Raw genomic sequence first — 20,757 nt, 5'->3', positions numbered from 1 at the left:
CCCCCCACAGGCCCCACACGCAGCGGTCGCGCGATGTTCACGCCGGCAGCGGCCAGGTGTGGTTGGCGCCGGTGTGAACCGGTCGGATTCGGCAGGCCGCTCGGCCCATTTGGGCCGGAGAATCGCAGGTTGCCATTAGAAACGGTGAGCGGCGATTCTCCGAGCGGCCTGTCGCAAAACGCGACAAGCCGTTTTGGGGGGGGGGGGGGGGGGGTGGGAGAATCGCGTGGGGGTACCAGGGCGGCGTGGCGAGATTCGCCGGGCACTCCCGCGATTCTCCCACCCGCCGTGGGGTCGGAGAATCGCGCCCAATGGCTCCTTAGGTGGCTGGGTGTCATATTCTGTTATAATGCTCCAGTGGAGTATGCAACTGGAAGCTGACCATTTGGAAGGGCAAGCAAAACTAAAACTTTAGCTGGCCAAAAAGACCAGAGAAAATAGAGGCCAGAGAATTGTTCACTTTCTCAGCCCACTGTCTCCTCTGGCAAATGCGGTAGAGACTGACATGCCTGGAGATGCTGATCCCAGTTGACCACAATGGTACAAACTACTGTCTTACAAGATGGATGGTTACCCATTCCCGTGAAATGCCTTGAAATGTTTCACATGGTGAAACGCACTGCATAAATATACGTTGTTGCTATTGCCTCCAACTCTTAAAAATAAATTCCACTTGCCTCCCTCCTACCAAGGTGGCTAATCACCAATTGATTAGTCAGACAACCAACATACATCGATTTAAACTTCACTTGTCAACAGAAGATACTGGCACTCCTCCCTAGCAACGTAGTAACTTGTACAATTGACCAAAAATCCTGAATGCATTTCCACCAGCTTCCTGATTATATCATACAGCATATCTCATTAACGATGGTTTCACCAGTTAGAGGCACTGAATACCAGTAACACACCTCACTGCAATCTAATCAAGGTAATCTAAAGTCTTGATGTTCCTTTATCAGTTATATGGAAGGGTGCAGAATGGAACAGCTTTCAACATGGTATCCATCTTAATTGATAGCCACAAGCTGCACTAAGGTACCAATTGGTTTGTGGGGTTCATTTGGTTTAATATTGTAATTACAAGCTTGCTGGCTAATCCAACTTTGATGTTCATAACACATGTTTTGAGGATTAAGCAATAAAAAAGAAACCGCCATTAAAACATCTTGGATTTCTATAACAGTTCACCTGTAGAGTTGTTGGGAAAAATTGTGTTCACACAGCACTGCTTCAAGCTATGCTGCACAGACTTGCATGGAATCATCTGGGGCAGGCAGCATTGTGGGCCATAACCTACATGATGCTCTTCATTGATATTATTGAAGAAATTCATGCAAACCACACAGATAACTGCCTAGGCGGTGAGGAGCAGTGCTATGTGAGTTTTGTGTGTTTTGCTGGAGGTTTTTTTTACCCTTGTCTAATTTTGTTTGCTTTGGTCTCATCAACTACTGAACATATTAAGTGATGCTGAACACAGCAAAGATCTTTGGCCTGGAAACATACAGTAAGGAAAATTTGTAATTCCTTTAAAAGGTCTGTAGAGCTGTAATTGTTTTTAAGTGTTTGAAAGAGACTTTCAGAGTTTACATCAATTGTTTTTTTTATTCATTCATGGGATGTGGGTGTCACTGGCTTGGCCAGCATTTATTACCCATCCACAACTGCCCTTGAGAAGGTGGTGGTGAGCTGCCATCTTGAATCGCTGAAGTCCCTGTGGTGTAGGTTTATCCACAGTTCTGTTGGGAGGTAGTTCTAGAATTTTGACCTAGCGACAGTGAAGGAATAGCAATATATTTCCAAGTCAGGACGGTGAGTAGCTTGGAGAGGAATTTCCAGATGCTGACATTCCCATGTGTTTGCTGCCCTTGTGCCGTAAAAGGATCAACTGTAATTTTCTTGGATAATAAGAAAAATTGATCCATTTAACCTAGCGACCATTGACTTGGAAATAGTGTCAACAAGAAAGAAGCCACGTAGATGGCACACACAAAGGAGAACTAACAGCAGAGGAGCTAGAGGGTGATGGCACAGATGCAACCAGAAACAGAAAGAGGAACACAGAATTATTGTAAGGAGAAACACTCTCAAGAGGAAGTATTATTCGGATTAGCAGAAAAAGAGACAGGAGCTTCCACAAGTATTATCTGAGCTGGCTAAAAAGGTCCACAATCTGGAAATCTGCGAGAATAGCTTATAGAATTTACAGTGCAGAAGGAGGCCATTCGGCCCATCGAGTCTGCACCGGCTCTTGGAAAGAGCACCCTACCCAAGTTCAATACCTCCACCCTATCCCAATAACCCAGTAACTCCACCCAACACTAAGGGCAATTTTGGACACTAAGGGCAATTTATCATGGCCAATCCACCTAACCTGCACATCTTTGGACTGTGGGAGGAAACCCACGCACACACGGGGAGGATGTGCAGACTCCGCACAGCTTGGAGGTACCAGAGGTGGCAAAACTGTGAAGCAAGGTGTTTGTTATTGGTTAGTCAATTGGAAAGAAATTCTGGAAAGCTACACCGTAAGAGCTGTTGTAATCTGAAGAGGAGAAGGTTTGTAGAAGTGAGTCCGCAGCCGCCACGCCAGCATCCCAACTGCCAATAGGTGGTTAGTTCCACGTAGTCGGGAACTTGACCGGTCGGGAGCGGAGGATCGCTGGGCTGGCCTCGGTCAATGGACCCCCAGCCACGCGGCATACTCTGCGATCATGCCGATTCTCGGGTGCTGGAGAATCGCCGGACCGGAGTCGGGCCTAATTTCGCTTTGAAAGTGGATTCTCCGCCCCTGTGCCGAACGAGATTTCAGAGCGGGGAATCCAGCCCCTGACCTTTCCTGCATGAACAAAGAACAATATATTTTGGAAATTTGCAGTTATCCAGTGCCACATTTGTGCGGGGTATGATACGAATGCCTGCGATTGCATAAGGCATACCTTTTTTGTATCGACACCTTAAAGTGAAATTTATTTTTTTGTTTGAAATATTCATCCATAATTTGTGTTCATTCTGATTCATATTCAAATAAAAGCTAGAGTGGCACGGTGCTGCAGTGGTTAGCCCTGCTGCCTCATGGCGCTGAGGACCCGGGTTCGATCCCAGCCCTGGGTCCCTGTGGAGTTTGCACATTCTCCCCACCTCTGCGTGGGTCTCACCCTCACGACCCAAAGATGTGAAGGTAGGTAGATTGGCCATGCTAAATTGCCCCTTAATTGGGAAAAAAAGAATTGGGTATTTCAAATTTAAAAAAAAATAAAAGTCAAAGCTACAAAATGTGGAATCTTGTTGGTAATTTCTTTAGTTTGGAAGTCATTCAGTAAATTTGGTTTACTATTTCCCCATGGAGATCCTCATGCTATTAAATGATACTTGGGTATAGTTCACAAATACATAGAAGATGCGGCACAAACAAGCCATTCAGCCTAACTAGTCAATGCCAACATTTGTTGTTATTCATGTAAACACACAGGCCTAATCAAATTAATTGCCCCGGTATCCATATCCAAGTATCCACCTACTCAATCTAATCTTGAATGTTGACACAATTTCTTCCTGCACCAGTAACTCTGGAACTAAATTCAAAGTTCATAACTCCAGGCAAAGAGGTTGCTCTTCTTTTATGTCCAGAAATCCTCAGCAACTGGAAACGGCTTACTTCACTAATTTTAAATAATTATCTCATCAACCAATATGATAAAACTCCAATGTTGTTTTCTTTTATCTGTATTTCCTCAAGCATACATTTCAACTTCAGTAACTGAATTTGAATAAGTGGGAGCCAAAAATGGTGTGGAAGTTACAAAGCCCCTACTACTCCGCAAACAAGATCAACAGAAGTAGCAGTGTATAGATAGAATTGAAAGCCCTCCTGCTTTTGCAAACTTTATATGCACATTCCAGTCCATTATCCCTGAATTTTCACAATCTTGGGATCCTATTTGAACATAAATGGAGTTTCCAACGCCATATTCTCGCCCTCAAAGACCACAGCTTCCATCTGCATAAAGTCAGTTGCCTCCTCCTTTAACTCCATCCAATTAACGTTGAAATCACCATCCTTGCTTTTGCAACCACCAGACTCAAGTATTCCAATATTCTCCAAGCTGCTCTCCCGTCCTCCATCAACTGCAGCTCATTCAAAACTTGGCTGCCTACACCTTAATTTGCAAACTTCCTCGATAGCTTTTAGTTTCCAAATGCTTCAAAGTCAAATATTTCCATGCACGTATTTAAAACCTCCAAAGCGCAGCCTTCCCTAGCTCTGTAACTTCCTCATATTAGAAACTGCCATAAACTCTGTTCTTCTGATTCTAACATCTACTGCAATCCCTTTGTTTTTAGCCCAGGAAATCACTCCCACTGCCGTAATACATGATCCTTAAAGAAACAGTTTTACAAATGACAATTTTTTTCATTTCAAATCTTTAAAAAAGTTATAATTTGTAATTAAGGTAGATGGAATAGATATTGAGTAAAAGAGCATGATATTCCTATGTGTTGTGATTGCTAGGTTTTAAAATTAGAATGAACAAACAGCAAGTGTTGAAAAATATTTCTCGTTGCATATTGTGCTGTGGTGACTGACCCTTACTCTGCTGTGTTGCCTTTAAAGGAGCAATCACTACAGTGCAAACTGAGGCATAAAATGACAGTTCAATCATTAATTACAATATATAATTTTATGTTTTTAACATTAACCTACTGTAACAGCATGCCGGCATACCACAAATCAAAAATCCACCCCCCTCTTCTGTTACAGAAGAAAGCTATCCAAGTTGTTGCAGGCTATTTTGACAACATAGAACAGTACAGCACAGAACAGGCCCTTCGGCCCTCAATGTTGTGCCGAGCCATGATCACCCTACTCAAACCCACGTATCCACCCTATACCCGTAACCCAACAACCCCCCCCTTAATCTTACTTTTTAATTAGGACACTACGGGCAATTTAGCATGGCCAATCCACCTAACCCGCACATCTTTGGACTGTGGGAGGAAACCGGAGCACCCGGAGGAAACCCACGCACACAGGGGGAGGACGTGCAGACTCCACACAGACAGTGACCCAGCCGGGAATCGAACCTGGGACCCTGGAGCTGTGAAGCATTTATGCTAACCACCATGCTACCCTGCTGCCCCTTGGAAAATTGGATGTTTTCGACATGACTTTCCCAATACAATCCATACTGGCTCTCTCTGATCAGCTTATATTTGTTAAAATACCGTTGGAAGTTTTTTCACTCAGTCTTCTGAGTATCCTCGATTTGACTTCCAGTGATGAGACTCACTGGTGACCCCTTCATCTGTAAATAGCCACAAATCCCATCTCTCTGAATAGAAAATCAATTCTCCTCAGCATTCTATTTGGTGACTAACAAAACAGTCTTTTCCTCTGTTTTTTTTCACAGCACCAGCCTCTCTGGGCCTCTGAGTCTTGCGAGTCTATCCAGAAACATCAGTTTTTGAGTCAAGATGTGAAAACTGGCACTTGGTTTTCCAAAGGTTTTGGTCTGGGTTTCTTTACCCATGGCAACCAAATCATATGGGCCTACCACTGGGCAGAGTTTAGTATGATTCCACCATCCCCATTGACTTCATTGTATTCACTTTCAGACTTTGAAAGTTGCAGATACATTTTCTTTTACAAAAGACACTTTTTATATTTCAACGTAATTGCAATAGTTTGCTATCTTTGTTTAGACAAAACATTTCAACTGAATTCTGCCATTTACAACTCCCTCCCAGAAATTCCTGTTATGTACATCTAGTCAATCCAAATTAATAAGAGTAGTTCTGGTTGCCACACTATAGGAAGGATATGATTGCACTAGAAAGGGTGCAGAGGAGATTCACCAGGATGTTGCCTGGGCTGGTGTGTTTCAGCTACGAAGAGAGGCTACCTCGGCTTGGGTTGCTTTCCTTAGGGCAGAGAAGGCTGAGGGGGGAACTCAGCGAGGTGATACAGATAGGGTAGATAGGAAGAAACTTTTTCCCTTAGAGGGATCAATAAGCAGGGGACATAGATTTATGTTGAGGAGCAGGAGATTTAGAGGTGATTTGAGGAAAGCCTTCATCTCCCAGAAGGTGGTGGGAATCTGGAATTCACTGCCTGAAATGGTGGTAGAGGCGGGAACCCTCATAACATTTAAGAAGCATTTAGGTGAACTCTTGAAATGCCATAGCATACAATATAGACCAAGTGCTAGAAAATGGAATTAGAATAGATTGATGTTTGATAGCTGGCAGATATGATGGGCTGAAGGGTTTCTTTCTATGCTTTAAAACTCTACACCATGGGTGGCAAAACTGAACACCAACATAAAAATCAACGAGCAAACTCTGCACACACAGGTCAAGTATACAGATCCCTTTGTTCATTCAGCTTCCAAAAACAAATGTAAAAAGAGAGGAGAAAAAGAGATTCTGTTGTGACTTATTGTAGAGGCAAATTTAAAGCCCAGAGCACAAAGACATTGAGGAGCTACATTATCACTGAAACAAATGCATTACTCAGGCTAGCAGATGTCCTCACCACACATAGCATTTAACGCTGTAAGCAATAATTACATTTTTCTAACTTTTAAGGGAACAGTTTGGTGGTGAAGTCAATTTCAGATCTAAACCTTCGGTGCCAAAAGTTTAAGACAAAGTTCTATGAACAGATGTCACAGAAATGCAGAATTGTTACAGTACAGAAGATGGCCATTCAATTTAGGATTACCGTATCTGCATGTCAAAATAAACAAGTTAAGGTGACCACCAAAATATAGAGCTCTCTAACCCGACAAGTGAAAAAAAAGCAAACACAATTTGTTTCAAGACCGCAAGAAACTGTTGAACTGAATGCAACACCGTGTGAAATAAGATCCAAATCCTCTGTAGGTAAAGATGAAGTTCTCAAAAGGTTGTCAGTTGGCTTTCATGAACCTGGGTAACACTAGCTAGTCATAAGTAATTTTCCATCAACATCAGATTATAGATTATAATTGATAAATAAACTCTCAAAACAAACTTCGCAACAGACCTCAGTTCAGTAATACTGTAAATTGGCACAGATAACCGTATCTAAAATACCAAAGGCAGCGGTTGTTATTCTGGTACTGGTTGACCGTTTATTTTCTCTCAATGGTATTGGGGGGGGGGGGGGGGGGGGGGTGGCTTTGTGTTGTGAAAATGGTAAAAACGTGAATTTAAAAAAAATTAAGCTTTAGCAAAGGAAGGTTATCTGGATTCCAAAGAGAATTAAACATTTTCTTAGAGCAAAATAGTTTTCCAATAAATTAAACTCTAAAAGAGGAGCAAGGATTTATTTTATAGATTGTAAAGAGCAAAATGAATATAGATTTCTACAAAACTAGGGTCAAAAGATTACTTTGCAGAAATAAAAACAAGTGTTGGAAATCCTCAGCAGGTCTGACAGCATCTGCAGAGACACGGTTAACGTTTTGAATCGAACAGGATATTTTTTGAAACTGAAGAGATAGAAGAGGAAGAATAGACGAGTCATATTCAACTCAAAACATTAACTCTGTTCCTCTTGCCATCGATGTTGCCAGACCTGCTGAGCCTTCCAGCACTTATTTTCATTTCAAATCTCCAGTTTCTGCAATATTTTACTTTTCATTACTTACTTTACAATCTTGTTCTCAAACTGCTTGGCACTCCTCCACTTTCGAATGCAATTAAGACAGTAGGTATGACAGCAATTGGACAGGATTCCAAAACGTCGCTCACTTGCATTTGTTTTTTCATATATTACTTCCATGCAGATGCCGCATATGATATCCTTACTACGTTGAATGGCAAAAGATAGCTCCATGTCTTTTTCATGAGCCTCAATGCAAGCCTATGACAAAGAGCACAGTAGAAAGAATGAACTAATATTGCAATTAAATCAGTTGGATTTGCACATCTCAAATTTGCCAAGTTAATATTCAAACTAAAATACTTTAAATTGCAATAGAACAGAAAAAATGCATTATTCAAACATTTTTAGAAGACTCTCCCGAATAGAATAGTGATGAATTAAGTAAAACCACTTGGAATCAAATTTGTTTGATTGTCCCATTTGAAGGGTATCATAGCATGTGCTGCACCAAATGTATGGATCTTCATTCAACAAATTTTAAATCAAATTGTCTCCCTCAAGATTTGCAAACAAGCTCCTCCCTATTTCTTATATTCTGCAGTTGTCATATTGAATTAAAACCATGTTGTTTCACCAGAACTAGTTTAACAAGAATATTTATTCTGGGCAAAGCTCCAAACAGGTTGGTGTAACCAGGACTCCAGTGGAATTTAGTTTATTGGATCCATGTACTCTGTATATGGCCTCAAACCCACCAGGGATACACTCATGACTGATGTCAGAGATTGTGATGAAGGCTGTAATTTGAACTGTTAAAAGAACAGTCAAAGCAGAAGTTCTCTCTATTCTTGCCAAAAAGGACCAATATAAAAGAGTTGTGATCTGCAAGTTATGTATTTTTGATCGATATTAACTAGTCTGAGGAATCTGTTCACTGGAAAGGAAGCCATTGAAAGATAAGAAGTCTCAAAAAGCCTCATGTTCCTAGGTACCTTCTTTGAGGTTCGCAAGGAAAAAAAAAAAGAGATCTTCACACAGCTAGAACTTGCAGCATGGATACCGGTTCTCTCTCACACAGAAAAAAAAGGGAGGAAGTTCTGATGACTACTAAAATAAGGATAGCTGAACAATTGCTCAATTAGCAAGATGAAGTAGAACTATTGACAATAATTGAATGAACAGTTGGGGGTGTGAAGTGGAAAGATAATTCTTATTTTGACTACAAAATCCAATGATCTACAAATGAAATGAGTGACACCTGTGATGTGTGCGTGCAAAATAATCTTCTGGAAGGATTGCTCGCCATTTTAAATCAAATAACTGCTGAATATCTTAATTCGGTTAGGAACTGATCAAAGTGACAGAAGATCTGAGATTTCCCTACGGTTTAGGGGACCAAAAGGTAGACGGCATATTATATTTATTTCTTCATACATCTGCTAGAATCCTCTCAAGACACCAAAGTGCTTAGTTTACCCACCAAAGATCTCCCACCACAAGATTCTGTCAATGTTCCAAATTAAGTAAATTGCTGGACCACCCGAATTGTCCACATATAGTGGATATGATCCATCTACAATATTGCAAATTGTTCTGCCTTTCTTAAAGCATTGTCAAGCTTACTTTATTGTTCATACCATCCTCATGTCTACACTAAATGAATTTAAAAATTGGAAATTTAAAATATAACCATAATGTTTGACTTCCTTTAATTACACAGCAGCTGTTATCTACCAGAGTTATGCCTGAAGGAAGTTTTCAAATCCGGAAGCAAGATTTACTCACAAGGAATTGGATTTAATTCCAAGAATTAAACTGAGAAAATACTTTATAGGTAAGGGGATAAAACTAATTTTGCAAATTTCAAGGAACTAATATTTGATCACCTTGGCTGAAAGCTTTCTTTTTAATACAGTGAAAATATACAGACAATCAGCAAAAAGGGAGTATGTATAGAAAGCAGTGAGGTAAAGCATACGGGCCTTGGTATATATTGAACAATTAAGACAGTCAATTAGAAAAATGGTGAAGAAACGTTCTCAACCAAAGAATTATAATACAAAAAAAAAGGGAAAATAGAGAGTGTTGTATTGTATGACCTGCTTTGGCTCGAGATGGTAATAAAGGCTATTATGTTGAGATAAATCGGCTTTAATAGATTAAACCATACAAAGACACAAATGGCACAAATTTTCTTTATATATTTTTTAACATTCTTTAGTATAATTAGAAAGTACAGATATTTGATCACCTGTCCTGCACAAAGCTGCAACAGTTTCCAAAAATGAAAATTAAATGACTCAGTTATTACAGTCTGCACAACATAGATGTTTTTTTCCACAAGTTGTGGTCTGGAGGCAGGTGGTTGGTGTGTGGAGATAAAACTTAGAACTGCAGGCATGTCTGAGATAGGAAGCTTGAACTTAAATACAGCTTCTGTAATTCATGATCATATCCACTATATATGGACATATTCTATAAAAGCATATCAATAGCAAGTTTAAGTAAATCCTGAAATGGTTCAATGACGAATGCCAACATGAAGTATTAAGCATAAATAAGCAGCTGCAAAATGGCCACAAAATAAATTGTACAAATCTGAATTATGTGCTGCCATGGAATCATTTTACCTAACGACTACAATTTGAGAAAATGAAACAGCTTAAGGCTGACATAGATCAAGTAAACTTCAATTCTCTCAATTCTGCAACACCAATCTCATAAACCCAAATATTTTAAGCTCAACATAATAGCCTTCTTTTCAGTTCAGTTACTTGCCTTTATGTGGTCTGATCTCTGAGAAGCATCAATTGGATGAAGAACCTGCAAGCCACACATATCACACACATCTCCATGGAGGTACACACAGTTAACACCATATCGACATTCTCCACTTTCAGCGTATGGGCACATCTGCTTCTTCACACCTTCACCAGTCTGTGGGGCCTCAAAGTTTTCCTCTATTATTAAACCTTCCGTTCTTGTTTCATGGCAAATTGGAACAGCTGTAACGAGAATTTTAAAATGGTCCGATAACGAATTACCACATTCTACATTTGTATGTCAGAAATATAAAGTTCCAATTTTGACCATTACCCAGGCTACGTTATAAGACAGTTCAAAACAAAGTGTGGCAGAAATCAAATCTTAAAACGGCAATTTTAGAGAAAGCTGGGAGTTTTCATTCTGAAACATCACTGTCAAATTCAGTAAACGTTATTTATAGCTTCTCCTAATTAAAGGATTGCAATGAAAAAGGAGCCTATATGAGACCTGTCACATCAGTTTATCTGACTGGGGGAAAGAAAAAAAAGTTCGTTCAGGTAAATTATGCTGTGTCTGTACGATCAGGGAGTTCCATTATTAAGGATTAGAGTGCTGCACATTAATTCATGCACACCAATATAATGAGAAAAATTCAATCTTGACAAGAGGGACCCATTGTAAAAGTTGCTTGAGCAAGTCTTCAAATTTTAAAAAAAGCAAAAATGGTAGATCTTTAATTGGTCACTTGCAAAAATTTGAATGTTTCCGCTAAAGGAGAATATTGTATTAATAGACTACAGAATGGGGATGAGGTGGAGGCAATTAATACTTTAGAGTGTAGGTAGGCCCTTACTCCTTTGTATGCCACTGTTTTCTCTGTATGAAAAAGCTGGTGGTCTACCGATGGTTTAATCAATGCTCTCTTTCACATGCTTCCAATTTAGACTACCATGGGAAAGCACTTTCTAGAGGGAGATAAGAAGAGCAGGTCAACCTGTGCTACTCAAAACCTGGGCAGTTAACGGTCGACACTGAAAAAGGCCAATAGGAAATTTCCTAGCACTGTTCCCACATTTTGCATAAGAGAGGAAAGCAGGAACACAAGGAAGATAGGAGAAATTTTGATGCTGGATATTAAACCTTCCTATATAGAAGCAATGAGATCAGTAAACCAATAACAGGATAGTTAAAGTACAGCCGTTGTTTGTGTCAGAATGGTTTTAACGTTGAATTTTAATAAGCCATAAACTGCAGACATGAGTCCCATGTGTGCAATTGTACTGTATAAGCTTATTTCTCTGTGCCAACCTAAATGGGCTGTAGCGCAAAAGCAATGAATTTATTTCTAGTCACTAATTACCAAAGTACATGCAGATCAAGTATACACCAGGTAAAAAGGTAACAATTCACTCACATCTGGCATTGTACGAGTCAGATAGGTCTCACTCTCAAATCCTCTATGTACAGTACACAGCAGGCAAAAAGATGGGAATTCAATCAGGTATGGCGTGTATATTACTCCTTTCCACTTGTACCAGGGCTGGAAAATTTCAATCACAACTAGCCAGAGGCGAGTTACTGGTTTTACAACTCGGGGAAAGCTGGCAGATAACTCACTAATCCCTCATCTTCAATCCTTTATAATTTCTTGTTGGATCAGATCCTAAATAGCCTGCTGCAGCTCCTTCTGCCACCCAGACTAGTTCCTCATCTATACCAACACGGTGTAATATTTTCTGTGGATTCATTTCCTCTGTTTAAAGTTCAAGCAGAAATGTTTGAATGAAACATTATTTTAGGAGATAAAGAAGATTTTCAATGATTAAGTGCAGAGCCAAACATTTCTTCCAGAATGAACGAATGAATGAATGAATGCTGCAAAGTCAGCTTGCTGTAAAGCCACCACAGTAAAAATGCAAATAACTGAGAGCAGAACAACCTGCACTGGTGATGGAGCAGCTGATATTCAATTTACACAACATCATAAATGAAAACATAAGTTATCCCAATGTTGGCTTTACAAAGCGTGTAACCAGTAGTTTTACGATCCATTATAGCATTTGCTTCACTCATACAGCTCAGCAATTCTCCAAGGTTTCAAAGGATCTGCAATATTTCCTGCATCATTGTTTCCTGTGTCCGTCAGATTTTGTGAACTTAGGAGTGCTTTAAACAATATCCATACAAGCAGCATAGGTAGGATGTCGATTACATATTCTCATCTTCCTTATAAAAATCAACCATCTAACTGATTTTATTTCTTAAACTTTCTTAATTAAGAAATTTAGCTGTATTAAGGTGCTTTTAATATTTTAGGAAGGATCCAAGCTTATGTATCATAATTTCAAGAGCTAGTTTACAATCAAAGGAAAACAAAAACTTACCGTTTCATTGCTAAAAGTAAACTTCAATAACATTCCCAGTCATTTTGTCTCTACTGTTGGTTTATAACTAATACTTTGGCCCGACATAAAATATTGTGTTTATCTTTCAATATTTTAGATTGAAAACAACTAATTTACATAATCTACATCATAGAAAGTCGGAGCTAAATGCAATCCAGATGGTTATGAATGTTTTGGAGCCACCTCAACACGTTTTTGGACACACAGACAGGCAAGTTATCAAAATTCATTCCAAATCTGAGTTATAAGTTCCAAACTTGCACACCAACATTCATAATATAGTTGTTACATTCAGAAAACCAACATTTCATGGTTTACAACTGGAAATTAAAATAGAACACATGGAACTGGAGAGGTTTGAACAATGACTATTGAATGTAATCAGTGTATCGCGAGTAGGTTCATATATATTTTCTACTTAATGATAGCAGACTTCTCAAAGATTATTAAATCATGAAAGGTAAACCTTACTGTATAGTTGGATGTTAATTTCTTACCTCAAATGGCTCACATACAAGTTGCAAGTACACCATTTACCTTTGAGGTATAATGAGAAGTTGAATGGTTCCTCCAAAGAGCACTGTCGCTGTTACTGGACATCAGGATGGGGAATTCTTTGGGTAATCACATCCACTAATCACTATGAAGTCCTGTGCAGCTGCTCCAGGGTCATTATATTCTTATTGAAACATTTATTTGCTGAGGTAGCTAACAGTGTGCCTAAAGCTACTCTCCAAGTCCACTACTGTAACTGAACCATCCAGAGGTGCTTTACAGGGAACGGCAGCATCAGGAAAAACGTTTTTTTAAAATATAGTAACGTACTGTGTTTATTGAGTGCTAATTATGGTAAGAAAAGATGTCCCTTTAAGTTGACTCTGATTAATATTCCAGTCTTTTTCTTCTGAAAAACCAAAGGTATTTCACATGTTTCCACAAAGTGAGTTAATCAATTCCAAATCACAGTTGACAACTAATTTATGAGGGCTGAAATAACTCATGAGATTCTCATTGTGCGTTGTGTGATTAGTGCCATACCTACCCTAAACCTTCTTCAGTTAAATCCTTTCTTGCATATATGACTCATATCGACTGTTCAATATGTATTAATAGATGAACCTATCCACCCAGTTAATTCACTCCGATCCCCTAATACTTGGTACCTAACTATCCTTTGGTCCAATCAATAAATTTCACGTAACTATGTATGTCAGACTCCAGCAGAATTCTTCTAGTTTCTATTAACAAGCTACTTTTAACTTCCATATGATAATGTTGTCATTAAAGTGACAGTTAAGGTTTGATAAATGATTGCAGCCTATTCACAACCATCTGCCACTCTAATAAACAAAAAGATAAAACCTACAGTAAAAGGTTATGGGCCAGATATTGCAGAGATAATAATAATGAAACTATCAGCGTTAGCATTATTCCATTAAAATCAACAGCAACTTTGGGTGTCCACGAATGTGCAGAATAATGTGGAAATCCAGAAATCGTGCGTGATTCTGTGCTCCAAAAGAAGGTGCAATGGGAAAGCTATGAATTGATAAGAGCTTCCACTTATGCTGCCTGTCCCTCTTCAAAGACTTAAAGAAGGCACATCTTAATGAATGAGTATCTAGTGAACTAACTTCACATTTACAGCTATACACCCTCATTGGCCTTGAAAACTATTTTATGTTCATGAAATGTCTGACTTCTCCAAACTAAAATACTCCATATTAAATTATATATGCTTCAAAATATGTTTATACACTGTAATGGTAATTTAGTTATTTCAATCTAATCAATTCATTTTGGTATCTGAAAATTTAATTAAAAGTGAAATATATTAAATGCTTTTTAATTTGCTGCATGTGAATATCTCAATGCAATTGTTTGCTTACCTGTTTGCCGATGCACACCAAGACAGCCTGTTGACTTGGCAGAGATTTAAACTGCCATCGGAAAAGGGATAAACCATTTAACAGGGATCATGTGATCTTTGTGGGTTGCTTTCGTTAAGGTTAACGGAAAATGCACATACTTCACTGCTGACTGCAAAATACAGCCTATACTTCAGTTCAATTCTCACACTGCAAACTGGATTCAGTGGAGTTATAAAAATACCCAGCTTATTCCAAGAGTGCAGTCTGAGACTAGAGTTTCCTACAGCAAGCACAATCTTAGTTACACCGAAATATATATGATCTTAAAGTCGCATAAGCTCTTTGTGCACAGGTTGCACGTTCCTTTGCACGCAAACACCGAAGGAATTCTAGTTCTGGGTGTGGTGCACAATGCAGTTCAACCACTGCTGGATACAACTGCAACATTGTTGCCTTTAGTGGGACCACATTCTGTGTACCTGAGTCAATGTTGTGTCAAATTATTCCTGCCAAGATTAAGTTACTAGTCTCCAGTCCTCATTGAATCTCTGGTACCTAATGATATCCAGAACACTGAAACCAACTTTAAAAGGAAAGATGGTAACTGCATGCTCAATTGAGTATCCTTATGATTTTTGGCATTAACGTTTGATGATGCTGTGTATATTTTGGCTTTCTTGGGATTTATTCAAATACTTCAGTAAGTTCAAGAAAGTTGGTGAAAAGCAGGAAACCCAAAGTATCACCTCAATTTTGTCGTCATCACCTTGATCACAAGAACAGCCATCTCTGAACATTGCCTTATATATTGCCCAACACTCATTCCTAACCCTTCTGTATCACCCTAAATAAACGCTCTCCAATCTCTTTCAAGTTCGTAACTGTTTTGCCTTTAGCTCCACAGGAGATCTGCTCAAGCACTCCCTCAACTCTTGATGCCTTTTCCATCAGTAAGGCCCTTACTCTCTCCCACAACTGTCACTCCCCAACATCTCTAATTCAAGTCCAAGAAACTCAGATCAGGTGCTCACCCGTTTTAGTCATTCATAGCCAGAGTCAGTTGCATCACGCATCCAGCTCCATCTGGCCTCACTCTCCTCTGCTAAGACTGCCCATTATTTCAGAATAATTATGAATGAAAAGATGGCTCCAGCTTATTTTCTCTACCACTGTCTCTTTTAGCCTTGCTTCCCGAACTTAAAGTGCAAGGAGCTCATAGAATTATTCTGTCACTAATACAGAGACCACTGATTCAACTGCATCGTTCCTTTCTCTATTAAGTCAGACATCCCCCAAGGTACCCTTTTAGCTAGCTCTGAACCAATGTCTTTTGTCTACTGTTTTCTCCTGTTATGTCCTCTCCAAACTCATCTTATCGACGAGCTCCATCTCCTTGGCTCTTGATCTTATTCCCACTAAACGGCTGACCAACCAACTTCTCTTTCGGGCCTCCACATTAGTTGACATTGTAAACAGCTTCTTTTCCGCAACTATTTCCTACTGCCTTTTAAAACTACCATACACCTTCACAAAACACCCACCCTCAAATCCACTGTCCTTGAAAACTACAAACTCATTTGCAGCATTTAATTTCTTCCCAAAGTCATTAAATGGCTTTCTCCCAAATCTGTGCCGACCTTTCTCACCACTTCATGCTTGGACCGTTCTAATCAAGTTTCATCCCTGCCATAGTACCAAAATAGCTGTTATTCATGCCGCAAAATATATGTTCTGTAACTATGATGCACTCTCTCTCTCCTCAAACCGTTGGACCTCCCTGCAGCCTTTGACAGCCAATCACATAATTCTTCAATTAATCTCATTCATTGCCCAGCTGAGTGTGACTAACATCATTTGGCTTCACTTAGACCTAGACCATCTGTCAAAAAAAAACTTTGGCAATCTCGAGTTTCTCTTCACTCGATTAGCCTTGGAGTGTCCCAAGAATCTGTCAACCGTGTATCATATCCCACATCTGCACATGGGTCCTGAGTGACATTGTGTCAGCATCACATGTATACTGATGACATCCATACCTCAACCCACCGCTCTAGACCTCTCCAGTATCTCTACATTGTCAGCTTGCTTATATCTATTCCAATGCTATTCTGACTCACTTCCACCTTTCAAAACCTTGAGCTCATCAAAACTCAGCTGCCGTTAATATCAACCCCCACAAAGCTGCACTCACCAATCACTTATGACAATGACTCCTGATCTATCAATGCCTCCATTTTAAAATTTTAATCGTGTCCCAATTCCTCCATGGCATCACCCCCTCCCCTATGTCTGTAACTTCCTCAATTCATACAATGCTCAAGAGAACTCTGCATTCTGTCAACTATACCTTTCTTGTATAAGCTTAACTTCGTCCCATTGGCTATTCTTTCAGTCATTAGCATAAAGCTCTGGAATTTCCTCCTTACATCTCTGCCAGTCCCTACCTCTCCTCCTTTTAAGACTTTCCTAAAAACCTAGCTCTTTGTCCACTTTAGTTAAGCCTCCTGTTATGCACTTGTTGGGCTCAGTGTCAATCTTTAACCGATTTGTCATTTGATGATTCTGAGATGCATCGATATTAAAGGTGCAATGTATCGGAAAGTTGTTTTAAAATTATATTGTAACAATGGGAAGTTAATACTAAAATAATGAACTTGGACTCAAATACAATTGACAAATAAAAAGTCATGGGAGAGCCGGGGAAAGGATACTGCAACAGGAAACCTGCACTTGAGCAGAGTTAGATAGTGGAGGAAGCTTGGGGCCAATGTATATAGGAACTGGAGTAGCCCATTCAGTCCCAGAAGCCTGGTCCACCATTCAATTAGATCCCGATCGATCTGTGTTGGAAATACATTTATTCAATTTAACTCCAAATTCCCGGATAGCCTTATGCAACAAAAATTTCAGCTATAGCATTTTGTGGGAGGAGAAATCCAGATTTCTATTACACTTTGTGAGTAAATGTGCTTCCCGGTTTCCCTTCTAAGTGGCCTGGGTCAGGATTATAACCTCTTGATCTCGATTCTTCTTTCCCCACAACTAGCAGAAACAGTTTGCGTTTGCCCTATAGAGTCCTTTAAACATTTTAAGCATTTCATCCAAATCGTCCTCAATCTTCCATACAACAACCAGTCTCATAATTTAACCCTCTAAAGCCCCAGGTTGACATTAACAATTTTTTTTTGTTTAAATGGTCAATTGGGAGGGAGACATGAAAGGAAGGAAGGCTGTCCATTGGTTTAATCTGAAACCAAAGTTAAAAATCAGCTATGGCTGTCAATTTATTTTTGTACCAGCGAATAGTTAACTATTTTCCCTCTGCTTTGTATAAATGTTAAGAAAATCACAGTCCCTTTAAGCAATGCACAAAAGTTCAAAACTTGACAGAGCAAAATCAGAGGAAGCTTTAGTGGTTGTTCAGATGGTATTACACAAAAATGCATTCTGCATGTCATCTCAAAATCCCTAACAATTAATTAAAAACTGGTATTTTGGAACGCTGATGCAACTTCTTTTAGACCTTTAAGTCTAAAATGCACAAGAAGGTCCGAAGAAGAGGTTACCAATTGGAGCTAGAGTTTCTGCTTAGGTTAACAAATGTAATTTATGCTCTGTGAATTGTAAAATGTTGCATCACTTAATGTGTGCCATAGTTTACATATTTAAATAGCTTGAATTAAAAGTCAGGTGTGTGGGGGGGGGGGGGGAATAATAGATTTATTAAATTTGATCTGCAAAAATACCTTGAAATGAATAATGTATTTTATATTTAAAAAGTCATTGATGCTTGTCTAAACTTTTGAAGTTCAATTTATTTTATGGTGAAAGAAATATAATGCGTAAAAGTCAGAACATAGAACGATACAGCGCAGTACAGGCCCTTCGGCCCTCGATGTTGCACCGACATGGAAAAAACTAACGGCCATCTAACCTACACCATGCCCTTATCATCCATATGCTTATCCAATAAACTTTTAAATGCCCTCAATGTTGGCGAGTTCACTACTGTTGCAGGTAGGGCATTCCACGGCCTCACCACTCTTTGCGTAAAAAACCCACCTCTGACCTCTGTCCTATATCTATTACTCCTCAATTTAAGGCTATGTCCCCTCGTGCTAGCCACCTCCATCCGCGGGAGAAGGCTCTCGCTGTCCACCCTATCTAACCCTCTGATCATTTTGTATGCCTCTATTAGGTCACCTCTTAACCTTCTTCTCTCTAACGAAAACAACCTCAAGTCCATCAGCCTTTCCTCATAAGATTTTCCCTCCATACCAGGCAACATCCTGGTAAATCTCCTCTGCACCCGTTCCAAAGCTTCCACGTCCTTCCTATAATGAGGCGACCAGAACTGTACGCAATACTCCAAATGCGGCCGTACTAGAGTTTTGTACAACTGCAACATGACCTCATGGCTCCGGAACTCAATCCCTCTACCAATAAAGGCCATCACACCATAGGCCTTCTTCACAACCCTATCAACCTGGGTGGCAACTTTCAGGGATCTATGTACATGGACACCGAGATCCCTCTGCTCATCCACACTACCAAGAATTTTAACATTAGCCAAATATTCCTCATTCCTGTTATTCTTTCCAAAGTGAATCACCTCACACTTCTCCACATTAAACTCCATTTGCCACCTCTCAGCCCAGCTCTGCAGCTTATCTATGTCCCTCTGTAACCTGCAACATCCTTCCGCACTGTCTACAACTCCACCGACTTTAGTGTCGTCTGCAAATTTACTCACCCATCCTTCTGCGCCCTCCTCTAGGTCATTTATAAAAATGACAAACAGCAACGGCCCCAGAACAGATCCTTGTGGTACGCTGCTCGTAACTGAACTCCATTCTGAACATTTCCCATCAACCACCACTCTCTGTCTTCTTTCAACTAGCCAATTTCTGATCCACATCTCTAAATCACCCTCAATCCCCAGCCTCCGTATTTTCTGCAATATTAGTTTTTTGCCATCAAGGATAGTTAACCTCCTATGAAAGCTTTTTTTAAGCTCATACATGTAACCCCTCCCCCTGGGCCTTCCAACTAATGTTGTTAAAGGTCAGGGTAGGTGGCTGGCTTCTGGGATTACATTTTTTGATAAATTAGAGCTGCACATAACAGCTGCTCAACAGAAACTCAATTTAAATGATGCTTCTCCCTGCAAGGAGGTGTCAGACACTTGCTTGATCTTGTACATTCCATTACTGTGTTAAGTAACTCAGAGACACTGGGGATTGAAATTGTTCATCCCATTCCCTGACATGCTTCAAAATTCTAAGCTTAATGGTTAAGATTCAAAATGCCATGGATAAGCTTTATGAAATTTTCGTTTTAAAGCTCAACATGGCAAATTAAGGCAGAGGTGTATCTTTAGCATAAAAATAAATTGTATCGATCAATTAAATCTATTAGTGCTAAATACATACTCACATATCTGATCTGATAGCCCATTTCATCTCTAAAAATGCAATTGTATTTTTAAAAAATCTTTTAAATAATTCAACTGATTTAAGCAGCAACCACTGCAATATTCTTAGCTTTTTCCAAATCTGCTATAATGGTTCACTACAATGCAGTACAAATTTCCAAATGCAGAAATATAGACAGAAGAAATTAATTCAATAATTTATTACATGAAGCAAGACAATTATTGCAGACCTGTTAATTATCACATTTGCAGAGTAATTATGTTATGTTTATACTCAGGAAACAACTTTCTGGATTTTTCAAACTGTTATCCTTTTTCTAAAAAGCAACCCAATTTAACTTGAGTAATTATACATCCAGAAAGCTGGAATAGAGTTTTGGAAGCGAAAGCTGATCAGGTTAGACACAAAATATCTTTTGACACCTGACCAATTAATATTGTTGTAATATGATAGGTGAAACAAAAAAAATGTATATTTTTTTCTGCTGGTTAGGCAACCATAAACAATATGGGATCAGAGGTTGAGGTACAGCAAGAAATGTTACAAACAAATCTATTGATTTCTAATTAGGTTCATATACAATACAAAAAGTACTGGAAAAACTCAGCAGATCTGGCAGCATCTGAGGAGAGAGAAACAGAGTTAACATTTCAAATCTAACATGATTCTTCTTCAGAACTGAAGAG

General features: G+C 39.4%; 1 protein-coding gene across 3 annotated transcripts in view; it reads right to left on the bottom strand.

The window, feature by feature from the left end:
- The window catches only part of mkrn1 (makorin, ring finger protein, 1), a 97,507-nt gene that overhangs the window by 19,453 nt on the left and 57,297 nt on the right, over positions 1–20,757 (bottom strand). For all 3 annotated transcript variants that reach the window (XM_038781360.1, XM_038781361.1, XM_038781362.1), the window contains exons 4-5: positions 10,373–10,599; positions 7,638–7,852 (exon numbers count right to left, since the gene is read on the bottom strand). In XM_038781360.1, the coding sequence (XP_038637288.1) occupies positions 7,638–7,852; positions 10,373–10,599 (442 nt within the window). The remainder of the gene's footprint in view (positions 1–7,637; positions 7,853–10,372; positions 10,600–20,757) is intronic.

This window comes from Scyliorhinus canicula, chromosome 20, assembly GCF_902713615.1.
Source record: "Scyliorhinus canicula chromosome 20, sScyCan1.1, whole genome shotgun sequence".
Taxonomy (NCBI): Eukaryota; Metazoa; Chordata; class Chondrichthyes; order Carcharhiniformes; family Scyliorhinidae; genus Scyliorhinus; species Scyliorhinus canicula.
Note: the sequence above shows the minus strand (reverse complement) of the source record. Positions and strands in the feature narration are given on the sequence as shown.